The following is a 13,340-nucleotide window of genomic DNA, read 5'->3' as shown; positions in this document are numbered from 1 at the left end:
AGATTCCTCTGCCTCTTTCATTCCCGCCCATAGTTAATCATTAATACAACCAAAAGGCTCAAATCTATGGCATGGAATAAATTGTACATTCCCTAGGTAATCCCACCCAGACTTTTTCTCTGCATTTCTAAGGGTGATATTTTAGGAATCTTGGCATGGCAATTGTGGGCCAGAGTTTTTTAGGAATGGGTATGATAATTGCAAGAGTTGGCCAAAACATCTCATCACAATAGCTGTGATGATCTAGATTGATGTCTGCTAATAAATTTAGAGACACCTTGGATGATTTGGAGCTCGAATTGCCCATATAAAAGGAGGATTGGTGCCTCATTGAATGGGTATTGTTGCTTCTGCTGAATTTTGTATTACAGTAAGAGAAGTTGTAATGGAGAGAGAGGAGGGTTTATTTTTGTTTATTGTTTTAAATGGGTTTCTGGTGATGTCTGTCTTGGCATCCCCTGCAGTCTTTTGGGAAGACTTTCGCATAACATGGGCAGATGATCACATCAAGCAAACCAGTGAATTAGATGGCCATGCCATTCAGCTTCGTTTGGATCAAACCTCAGGTACATTTGTGCTTTATGGGCTGTGTTTGAATAGTTATTATGTTGTTGAAAATTAATTTGGATTATTTTTTAACAATCTTGATGATAGGTTATAGAATGTGATCTCATTTTTTAAATATATATTAACATAATTGTGCAGTTAGTTTATTTCTTTTTCAGATCAAATTACATGATGCATCATTTTGTTATCTTCTCTTGCTTTTTTTTTAATGATGGATTATGTAGTTTGATCCCAAACATCAAAGAAATAAACTCACTCAGCTATTATCAGAAACTAATTGCATAATTACAATATGAACTGTTGAAATCATATGTCTACATATACAAACATATCAACAATCAAAGAAAAGCTTAATTATTTTCAACGACTTATATGCCCTGTCAACAAAATTTAAGTTGAGGAGACAATACAGATTTATAGTGGTGAATGGGTTTTATTCCAGGCTCAGGATTTGCTTCAAAGAAGTATCTTTTTGGTCGAATTAGCATGAAAATCAAACTTGTTCCTGGTGATTCAGCTGTATCTTTTTGGTCGAATTAGCATGAAAATCAAACTTGTTCCTGGTGATTTAGCTGGAACAGTGACTGCTTTTTATGTAAGTTTCTTTACTGGTTTGAATTTCTTTGTTTTCTAAATAATGCTTCAATGTACATGCTAACATCTGTGCCAGGTTGAAATATACAGAGTTCTATTGAGTGTGCTTTCTTCATTTTTTTATTGAGGGACCTTACTGTTTATTTAATGCAGGGGTTTTTACTTTTTTTTTGACTGGGTCATATTATTATTAGACCCTGAACATTTTACTAGTGTAGATTATAACTTCTTTCAATCAGTTATGAGTCAGCAATGAAGTTATAAAAGGCTTGCACAAGTCTTATTTACAATTCTTTGCTCCCTGCTTTCATCTTTCTTCTTGATGATGGATCACTGATCTGATCTAAAATGTCGATCATCTGATCTAAAATGTCGATCAAATAAACATACATAGCTTAATCTAAAAATTTATGTTCAATAACCCATAGACTGTCAAAAGCTCATCTGCAACGTGACATTCTCTTCTACGACTTGTTCTTGGTCTATATTCATGCTTGTCTAGGAAATATAATATCGGATTTGGAAATTGTTTATCAAATCCCTTTGTGTGCTACACTTTTGCAATTAATCAGCTCCATGGTTCAGTACAAAATAGATACTAACAATAGCATTGTCTGTCTCAGAAGAGAGGCAATGCCTTTCTGAACAAGCTACTACTTTCTTGGTTTTCGAACTTTCATTGTATCATTCTTTTTATGGCAAATGGATACTAACATAAGTATTGTCTGTTTTTAGAAGTGAAGCAATACTCTTTTGAACAAGCTATTAGTTTTTTACATTTTGGGCTTTCATTGTACCATTCTTTTTATGTAACCCTCCTTTTCAGTTTTTTTAGACTTTTCTTCAGGGTTCAGTATGTCAAGATCTAAATATGCCCTTATGTTTTGGTAACTTATGTTCGTATGAGCAGATGAATTCGGACACAGACACCATGAGGGATGAAGTGGACTTTGAATTTTTGGGGAACAGATCAGGACAGCCATATACTGTCCAAACAAATGTTTTTGCCCATGGCAAGGGTGACAGAGAACAGAGAGTAAACCTCTGGTTTGATCCTTCTGCAGAATTCCACACCTACTCTATTCTATGGAACCATTATCATATAGTGTAAGCAGAGCCTTCACTGACCCAGTTATTTCTTTCACATTTTGAGTTATTATGCTGAAACAAGGACATTTCTATGTGTGCAGATTCTCAGTAGATAATATACCAATCAGAGTATATAAAAACAATGAAGCAAAAGGGATTCTTTATCCAAAGTCTCAGCCCATGGGAATATATTCTACTCTGTGGAATGCAGATAACTGGGCTACAAGAGGAGGGCTAGAGAAGATAGACTGGAGTAAAGCACCATTCAATGCTTATTACAAAGAATTTGATATAGAAGCATGTTCAATCCCTGGAGGAGCTAGCTGTCTCTCTAACATCACTAATTGGTGGGAAGGTTTGAACTACAGGAGTCTCAGTCGTGTACAGGCGAGGAATTACAGGTGGGTGAGACTGAATCACATGGTATATGACTACTGTACAGACAAATCCAGATACCCAATTCCCCCACGGGAGTGTTTGGCTGGCATGTGAACTGTTCTAAAATTCCATGCCTTGAAAGAACAAGTTCAGGGGACCCTGGCTATTATCACCTGTATGGAGGATATGTATGATAAAAATAGATAATGTAATCTGTAGTTGTACATACTATTAAATAAGGAGGAAATCTCAAATTTGCTGTTAAAAATTGGCCAGGGGTATGGGATTGCAGATGACAAAGATTGATTTTTCTTCTGTATAAGAGGTGCGATCATTATCTAGATTATAGAAAGGAACTGATTGATATCTCATGTCTCAACAGCAACAAGAGATTCGAAATTATACGTAAAAATACAAAAAGAATCGAGCAAATCAATGAGGGTATTTCCATGACATCTTTTAACTCTCTTTTTATCTTATTTTACCTTAAATGTCCTTTTTTCCCTATTATGATGAGATGCAAAGGCATTTTTCTCATTGTTTGCCCAAAAGGAAATAATGCAATAAGATGCTTATACGTTCTAATGAATGTGATTTTAAATTAATTTGAAGAATATATTAAAATATAAATAATATTTTACATGGTAATGATAGTTATCATGTATATTGTGAAATGTAATGATAATTATCATTGAAGAAAGGATCTTAAAAATTAAAATTAATTATTTTATCTCGTAAGAGACTGTAGACACCTAAAGTTGTCATGTCTAATTTAAATTATTTTATCCTAATTTTTTTATTAATTAAATAAATCTTTATTTATTTAATTAATTCATTAATCATCTTCTAAGCCTTTTTTCCTCATTTATTTATTTAAATTGTCATTTTCCTAAATTAAATAAATAAAATATTGATCCAACTTCTTTTATTAATTGAATAAATCGTTATTTATTTAATTAATTCATTAGTCTTTTCTACTCATGACACATGCCATTCATCTCTTAATTCTTACGCTACCTACTCTCTCATTATTTAATTATTTCCTCTACCTACCTTCTAATCTTAGCCGACCATCTATCTTATACACCCCTTAATCTTATCCCTCCATTTCTTACAGTGTCTTCTATATAGGAGGATATTCTCCTTCATTATCAAACCCTAAGCATTCTAAGCACTTCTAAGCATTCTAAGCTCTCTTATAATTCTAATCAATCTTATGCAATCAAGTCTTATGCGATCAAGTTATCAACCACATTTCCATTCTTTGTTGAGCTCTTGTGCACACATAAAATCTGAGAGTAAATATATCAAGCAAGATCAATGGAGATTCAAACCCTAGTGGACATGTGATGGTATAATCTATTTTATTTTGTTGATTTACATTGTCTTAGGTAATCTTCATATGTTATGGTGGATCTTTGTTGTTGTTAAGCTAGGGTTTTGTGGTTGAATCTATTTTAATCTTTCAATATTGTTGTTTTCATCTATCTATTTTCACCATACACAGAGACATGCATACATTATCACGTGTGCATGTTTACTTTTAGAAACCGAAGGTTGAAGAAATCTACATTTCAATAAGACATCTCACCCACAAGACAAATCTTGAATACATGAGGCCCTAAGTATCGTTATTTCTAATGTTAATTGATGCCTATCAAGTTTTTAACCCTAGGATATGTGAATTGTTAAGGCTCGTGCCATCTTTATTAGGAGTTAGTAATGACTGCCATGAGTGGGTAAAACATGGATCATATGGATACAAAGGTGGATCTACATAATGTTTGAACTCGACCACAACAGAGACTAGAATATATGGGAGATTGCTCTTACTTTTGTATATGATAACAATAACATTTTCTATTTTTCTATTAATAAGACCTATTATGAACCATAAATTTGAAGTGAGGATAATTTTTTACCAATGCACAATAACACTCTATCATCTATTTGTTTGTCATCAAAATTTGGACATGATTTCCCTCTCATTTTATGATGTGCAATTAGCACTACCAATGTTCAAGCATTAATTATTATGCAATTCAATTATTAAATTCATTGCAAACAATGTATTGTGGAATTGAACACAACCTTCTCATCGTTGTTGGAAATAATTGGAGTGTGATACAAAGAATTCCCAATTTGAAACCCATAGTTGTATATTTTTTATATTAGAGAGAAAAGTACAAAATACAAGCTGAAATGCATGTTGATGGAAGATTGTGTTTAATGTAAAAACCATGTTAATATTGTGTCCAAGTGTTGTCCCATAAGATGCCCAAGCAAACACAAATGTATTTTATATGCGGCAGTTGAATGGAATTGTCAGTGATGATGGTGGATCAAACATTGAAAGGAACTTAATTATGAATGGGAAGTACTCATGCGAGTTTCTATCAATATGAGCCAACAACCTGGACCAATGAAACTCATCTAATCAATTAAAATACATGCTCTTTTGAAATGTTGCTAGTTAATTCCCCTCAAGAGGATATATCTCTTTTAATGTATTGTAGAGGTCAACATATATTGTGAATGCATTAATGTTGAATGATCCAATGCCAATTAGGAAAGCAACAATAATTGTGATTGAGATGGAGAAATATTGTGTCGATCGAATGAAATCTATAGAATTTATTGATAGCTACAAGAAGAGGGGATGGTAGCTACACTTGAATTGTGGCCAAGTCAAAGTCATGATGGCCAAGCATGTGAAGTTCATTCAATTCAATTGCAATATTTGGATTGAATCAAGAAAAGAGTGGTCACTCTTCAAGTTTGTTTAGATTCAATCCATTTCGTTAATCAAGAGGGAGTGGAATTAGTTAAATAATTAGTATGTGTGATTGGCATGCCATGAATTGTAAGTGTTCACTATTCTCTCTTATTTTTCAAAAATATTATTTCAAGATGACCCAATGTGAATGTCAGTCATGTAGAATGCTTTGTATGCGTGGTATTTCCATGTTAGCACCATCAACTAACTAGTTGATTTGTAGGGGTATAGTTTTATAGATAAATACAATAATTTTATGGGAAATTGTGATAAAAATCATCGTAAATTGATGAATAATGATGGACAGTAACTACTCAACAGATACTGGGGGGGGGTGAATCAGTATAGACAAAAACTTCCTTAAACCATTTTGACTGCAAAGATTGAACTAAATGATAAATAGTATCACCGATCTAAAATAGGGTACTACCGGTAAAACACAGTATGACTATGAAAGACATAAACCGGTAACACTTAGATCTTCACCATACCTAATATCTCCTTTCCACTTCACCCATATGCATAAAGAAGTAATACATCAGAAATATAAAGACCACTGGATCAGCATGCATTTGTTAGGATTCCCATAGATACTGAGAGGTGGGGGGGGAATTAGTATCTAACCGGTGAATTGAATTTCTTAACTTAAAACATGTAGAACATATTATAACAGTATATCGGTGTGCAAGAAATAATTCAATAAACAGAATTAGAAGCATCCACATGAAAAACACACCATGACACAAGGATTTAACGAGGAAACCCAGTGTGGGAAAAACCTCGGTGGGATTTGTGACCCACAATATTCACTTACTGGCCAATAAGAGAATATTACTTACAAGAGGGGCCTACACATGCAGGAAGGCCAATTGCCTAGAGCTCACTGCTCAATGGGAAGTCTCACTGACTTACAGTGTGGATTATACAAATCCAATATCTTGTACTGCTTTACAATAGCATCTATAATGCCATATCCAGTACCGGTTTCTGTTATGTTCTTTACATAAAACCTTTATCCTATATTTCGCATAATAGGTCTGCCTAATATCTTCTTTTTTCTCGCTTCTTTCGCTTACAAAATGTCTACAATGATCTCTCTTATATATAAGAGTCATTTTACAACTTGCCAAGTCGGCTTACAAAGTTTTTACAATAATAAACAAAATATAATATATCAAAAATCTTGTCGGCCTCTGTGCCGGTATGCTTCCTTTCTCTATGTCGGTGTCGGTGGTCTGAGTGACGATGTAGAGTGTGATCTATTGATGCCGGTGAACTATCTTGCCGGTGTAATGCCTTGCCAGTGCCATAGGATTGTAAGGTTGCCATCAATGACAAAACCTTCAATCACCTACAATGTCTCATTGGAGTGTGTATATGCCAACAATCTCCCCCTTTGGCATTGATGGCAACACTCATCAGAAATTTCAAAAGTGTATCCAAAAATGTGAAGTCCAAAAATGTTACCAAAAATGTGTGCTCCTCCTGAGCATGTGATTCCTGTGATATTGAATTTTCTCATACCACTACTCCCCCTTTGGCATCAATGACAAAGGTTGTCAAGATGTCAGTAGAGTTTGTAGTTTCAACCTTGTAACTGGGTAGTTACAATTTGAAATATATCTATCAAAATCAAGTTTATACTCTCCATAAACTTTTTACTGTCTCTGATTGTTGTCTCTGTTCTTTTCACTGTACCGGTGAGGTGTTGCATATGCTTTGCCGGTGTTTTCTGTCCCTATATCAGTGCCTCAGATATTTCCTTCTGCAATGATGCTAGATAGTCCAATCTTGGACTCAGTTTTAGTCTCAGATGCTTTGCCTTATTCACTATTCTCTCCTTTTCTCTTTCTAATTTAAGTAACTCTTCCTCAAAATTTGTTATCCTTTGCTCAAAAACTGATAATGTATCAGGTGAGTTAACAAAATTATCTACAAGTTTATTGATTTCATCCTATATCTTGCTCATTTTCTTATCTATGTCTACTGTCAAAAATTTTGTCTTGCAGGTGTCTTTGTATAGAGTTTTGTATTCCTTTAACAAGTTACACAGTTCTAGTAGAAGTGTGTCAAATTTCCTAGTACACTTCTTTATCTGATCTTCAAAGAATTTTTGCTTTTCAATTTCTACCTTGTCCTTCAAAGTCTCTTCCTTTATTTTCTCAATAGTCACTGTGTTCTCAATGATGTATTTACACAAAGTATCAAGTTGTCCTAAAGAATGTTTATTGTCTATATTACAGTTAGGAGCAATTACCTTCAACATTGGGATTGTGTCATCTATAGCTTTATAAGCCTGTGAACTACAATCTGTTATCCTTTTGATTGAATCCAAAAGTACTTTAGTTACATTTGTTGATTTGTGGCCTATTGAGGAGGAACCAACATTCTGAATTTCACTAGTGGAGGAAGTGACCAAGCTTGTTGTGACCTCTGGTAGGTCTATTTGTGTTTGCATTTCCTTAAGCAATGGTTTGTGTACTTCTCCTATTGTCGGTTGTACTGTTTCCTCATGAACCTGTTCCTGTACCTATTCCTATTGTTGTTTCTCTTCTTGTTGCTATGTTTGTTGCACTGTCTCAGTCTGAGTTTCTGCCTGTTGCTCTTTGTCATCTATCGGTTTCTCTTGTTTTTTATCAGTTTGCTTAGCTACTGGTGCCTCACTAGCCATGTCTGTCTTACCAGTTGTATCTTTATCTACCACAATGTTGATCTTTTGTGTATCAACATCTACTGTGTATAAAACTTCAGGATTAGGATTGACATCCTCTGCATCCATACTTTCAACTGTCGGTTGATCTTCTGTAGTTGTTGTTACCAGTGATGTAAAAGGAGGTGGGGGTAAGTTGTCTTTTACTTTCATACTCGGAGGTCCACCAACCTTTCCTTTTCCTTTGTCTCTTTCTTTCTGATATACCTTTATTGGTTTGGGGTTCCTGTATTCTTCTTGTTTTTCTTTCTCAACTAGGAATATATCCCATCCATTTTCTGTTTCTTCAGTTACCTCATTAACTTTTCCAACCATTAAAGCAATATGTTGGTGTGCAGTAGAGAATACTGATCGGTTAGCTTCAGCAATTAAATCATCTATGTCTTTAGGTGAGTTAATTGGATGAACAGCTAGTAACTTTTCAATTTTGATTTTCTTATCAAGCTCTATAACAGCTTGTCTTCTAGCTTCCAGTCTTTTGAACAGTTCATCTAGTACTTCATCTACAACTTCCATCAAAAATTTCTTATACATGTCCATGTGCAATATAACAATGTTTTCTACTTGTTCTTTTTCATCTGCAGTTAGAGTGTCATACAATTTCTCTATATTCTTCAGTTTCCCTTCCTCTGTAATTTCATTTAGCAATATGTCAAGAGGGGCCAAATTTTGTTTTGTTCTCTTCTTCTTCTTGGGTGTTAGCTTCTTCTTTGGTGTAGTCTTTTTAACCGGAGATCTTACTACTTGTTGTTTCTGTCTAGTTCTCTTAGGCAAGGGTGTGGTTGTCGATGAAGGATCTCTTTTCCTTACAACTCTTTTGAAAGCTGTAGGCATGTCACTCTCTGAAGAAGTGCCTACCGGTGATAGGTGAGTCTCAGGCTGTAGAGTTCCTAGCTCATCCTCAGTGATATTGGTTTGCTTTAATACATCTTCTTTAATAGCCTTTGCCTGTCTAGAACCTCTTCTCACAACTGCCTCAACCTTTTTCACTCTCTTGTTAGATTGTATTTGTTTTTCTATGGTCTCAGCACTACCAAATACTTCTTCCTTTGGTTCATTTGGAGCTTCTAGAAGTGCTTTAGCATAAGTCTCAATTATATGATCATCTGTCTCATAGCCCATCTCTGTTACCCAGATTGTTCTTGGGATGACTGCGTCCATCTAGATCTCATCCTTTTTTATTACAAAACATATATCATCCTTATATTTGTCAACAATCTTTTGTGATAATCTGATTCTCTTCTTCATTTTGGCCTTAAGTGCTTGAAAATATTCATGGATATTTTTTTCTTTGTTTTCACCCATGTTGTTGAATAGTTCTGTCAATTGTTTTCCTACTGGTATATCAAATCCAAGTACTTTATAGCCTATACTAGGAACCTATTTCGTTATGTGTAGCATCAAGCATACAAGCAGATTACCAAACCTAAAAGTTCCTTTCTTATCCTTCTTAATCTTGCCTAAGTTGTCAATTAACTCATCCTTCAACCATTCACATATATCAATCTTTACATTATCTGTGATCATGTCATAAGCACTCTTAATGCATAAACTTGAAACTGAATTGAGTTTGTTTGCATGAGTTGCCTTATACCCTAATATCATGCTGACAAATCTCACATTTATATCTGTTACATCATTTACCCTCAAGGACCTTCTGTCGGATGTTGCACCAGTTAGTTTAGTTACTAGGTCATTGGAGACCTTTTTAGTCTTGTCTGGTCTTTTACCGGTGGATGGTAACACTGTGACAACTTTCACAGCTTCCTTGGTGATTTTGTGAATTGCATCTAACCAAAAAAATTCACCATGTACCCTGCTTAAGACTATCTTAATCACATCCTTGGGAAATTCAGGAATCCAGAGGATTTCAGTAAATCCTAGGGTTTCAATGATTTTATGTTCTGGTTTCACATTTTCGGAATTATCACATATGATAGATTTATACATTGTTTTGATCTCTTCATCTCCCAATTCCTCTATGTTATAGTGAATGTAAATTATGGGGTCTTCAGCATAAACAACTCCTTTTGGTATTTGAGAGAAAGCACCTATATTGTCATCTTTCTTTGCTACCTCGGGAACTAGGTGAAATACGGGCCTAGGGCGTTTTATAACCTCGACTACATTAGGGTTTGCTATATATTCAAGTGCAGAGGTGGATGCCATGATGATAAATACCTTTTTCTGTCTTGGATGGATTGATTGCCTGAAGTGCTTCGCCTCTTTGCTTGAAATTCCTTAGCTCTACAAATTTTGCACTCTACGAATGTTTGAAATCACGGTGAAATGAAATGGAGCCAAAACCACAAATTTATAGTGTTTATTTGCCATCTACCACATTTAATGTATGTCAGTTAAGTATTCACTTAACATTGTCTGTCGGTAATGAAGTAATTTCCAACTTCTCATCTCTAACCGAGGAATAATAGCCCATGTGTCTTTAGATTGCCAAACCCTCAAGGAAAATTTCTTCAATTTGATGAAGAACTTCCTGCCGGTGGAGCACTACTCTGTCCTGTCGGTGAAGCATCACTCTATCCTACCAGTGAAGCATTGATTGGTTCTACCAGTGGAGGAGTATTCCCAACATTTAGATAAGCTTTTCTAATCCATTGTTTTGAGAATTCTTGCTTAACCTCTTCAAATTTTTCTTTACCTTTCAAGCTAGAACTTTTGTTGTCTGCCTGTGATCCTTTACTTGTACAAAATTTTGCAATATGCCCAATCTTGTTACATGCATAACAAGTCACATTATTCTTTTGAATAGCTTTCTCATAACCTATGCCAGTTTGTGTTCTGCATTGATTAGACAAGTGTCCAAATCTTCCACAAACATAACATCTCACATTCATTCTGCAATTTTTAGAGTTGTGACCAACTTTGTTACATTTTGAACATTGACCGGTGGGTGTGTTGATATTCTGATAATTTCTAGATCTACATTCATTTGCTCTATTACCATACTTATTACAGTTAAAGCATTTTCCATTGAATTTATAAGCATTAGGTTGCCTTACCAGTTTGTTGTGATCCTGTGTGTTTGCAGTACCGGAGCTTTCACCAACTTCAAAGCCAATTCCAAAAGTGTCACCTTTAGGTTTTTGATTCTTCAGCAAGTTACCAGGTTCCTCTGAGCTTTTCTTGAATTTTTCTTTATTTTGTTTTGCAATTTCTAGTTCTCTTTCTAAGACTTCTTTCTGCCTCATCAGTTCATTGGAGTCATTCTGAGTGTGCATCAAATCTATCTTCAATAAATCATTTTCATAGCTAAGTCTTGTGTTCTCATTTGCTGCATCACTTAGTCTTCTGGTCAATTCTTCTTCATTCTTCTTCCTATCTTCAATTTCTTTACAAAATCTCATAGTCATATCTTGCATCTCATTCTTTGTTGTCATGTTCTCCAGTTTCAACTTTCTTATCATATCATTAAGTGATTCCTTTTCATCATTCTCATTTTGCATCTTTTCACAAAGTTCTCTTCTCTTATTTCTTGCAATAGTAAGATTCTCTTGGAGTGCTTGAATGATATCCTGAGCTGCTTTTAGATCATCTTCTAGTTTGATATTTTTCAATTTCTCTGTATCATAATTTGAAAGAGCTGCTTCAAGTTGCTTCATTAGATTTTACATCTCTATCGGTGTCAAGATCTTCCTCAAGCTGTTAGGCTTCTAAAAATAGAGGACCAGGCTCTGATACCAATTGTTAGGATTCCCACAGATACTGAGAGGGGTGGGGGTGAATCAGTATCTAACTGATGAATTGAATTTCTTAACTTAAAACATGTAGAACATATTATAATAGTATACCGGTATGCAAGAAATAATGCAATAAACGGAATTAGAAGCATCCACATGAAAAACACACCATGACACAAGGATTTAATGAGGAAACCCAGTGTGGGAAAAACCTCGGTGGGATTTGTGACCCACAATATTCACTTACTGGCCAATAAGAGAATATTACTTACAAGAGGGGCCTGCACATGTAGGAAGGCCAAAGGCCTAGAGCTCACTACTCAATGGGAAGTCTCACTGACTTACAATGTGGATTATACAAATCCAATATCTTGTACTGCTTTACAATAGCATCTATAATGTCAAATCCAGTACCGGTTTCTGCTCTGTTCTTTACATAAAACCTTTAACCTATATTTCGCATAATAGGTCTACCTAATATCTTCTTTTTTCTCGCTTCTTTTGCTTACAAAATGTCTACAATGATCTCTCTTATATATAAGAGTCATTTTACAACTTGCCAAGTCGGCTTACAAAGTTTTTACAATAATAAACAAAATATAATATATCAAAAATCCTGTCGGCCTTTGTGCCGGTATGCTTCCTTTCTCTATGCCAGTGCTGGTGGTTTGAGTGCCGGTGTAGAGAGTGATCTGTTGATGCCGGTGAACTATCTTGCCGATGTAATGCCTTGCCAATGCCATAGGATTGTAAGGTTTCCATCAATGACAAAACCTTCAATCACCTACAATGTCTCATTGGAGTGTGCATATGCCAACAGTTTTACCACTTAACAAAAAATACTAATCATCACATGAAAAAGCATCACACATGACACACTGATTTTTCACGTGGAAAACCAACTGGGAAAAACCATGGTGGGGATGAATACCCACAAGTTGTTCTTTGAACTCTTCTGAAGTCCGCTCTGTTAGGAGCCTAATCCGGTTAAGGACTCTACAATAGGTTCTACTAGGAACCGATCCTGCTAGGGATCACCCGGTTAAGGGATGGCTAAATACCCGGTTAAAGGTTAGAACCCTGTTAAAGGTTACCTCGCAAGGGGATTTGAAGAACTCATTGATTTGAGTCACCCTGTTAAAGGATTTACACAAAGCCTGTTAAAGCTACCCAGTTAAGGGATTTTCCAACTGTTGAAATGGTTAGAAGTCAACAAGTAATACATTGATCTGATAACATCACTAAATGCCAAGGCAGATCCACTTTAGTTCCTTTGCTTCTGCAATCACACTCTGCAGGTATCAACACACTTCTCCGATCTGGCAAGAATCAAGTATCACTTCACTTGGATACACACATAACATTTGCCAACAACTTCACAATGCAAATCATCATCGACCTTATAGGAAACAGATAGGTCGGTAGCATAAACCCTAAACCCTAAACATTTAGGTTATCAATACAGTCGGTCCAATCCTGACCGTTCAAACACATTGCATTGAATAAAATAGTCTTGAACAGATCTGAA

At 35.3% G+C, this 13,340-nt stretch overlaps 1 protein-coding gene across 1 annotated transcript; it reads left to right on the top strand.

Annotated features, from left to right (window-relative positions):
- The first annotated feature begins 344 nt into the window (after positions 1–344).
- On the top strand, positions 345–3,083 carry LOC131074994 (probable xyloglucan endotransglucosylase/hydrolase protein 7). Its single transcript, XM_058011750.1, has 5 exons — positions 345–566; positions 1,010–1,035; positions 1,088–1,162; positions 2,072–2,268; positions 2,352–3,083. Exons 1-5 carry the CDS (start codon positions 386–388, stop codon positions 2,740–2,742), a joined length of 870 nt encoding a protein of 289 aa, XP_057867733.1. The 5' UTR covers positions 345–385; the 3' UTR covers positions 2,743–3,083.
- Positions 3,084–13,340: the final 10,257 nt, after the last annotated feature.

This window comes from Cryptomeria japonica, chromosome 5, assembly GCF_030272615.1.
Source record: "Cryptomeria japonica chromosome 5, Sugi_1.0, whole genome shotgun sequence".
NCBI classification, from domain to species: Eukaryota; Viridiplantae; Streptophyta; class Pinopsida; order Cupressales; family Cupressaceae; genus Cryptomeria; species Cryptomeria japonica.
Note: the sequence above shows the minus strand (reverse complement) of the source record. Positions and strands in the feature narration are given on the sequence as shown.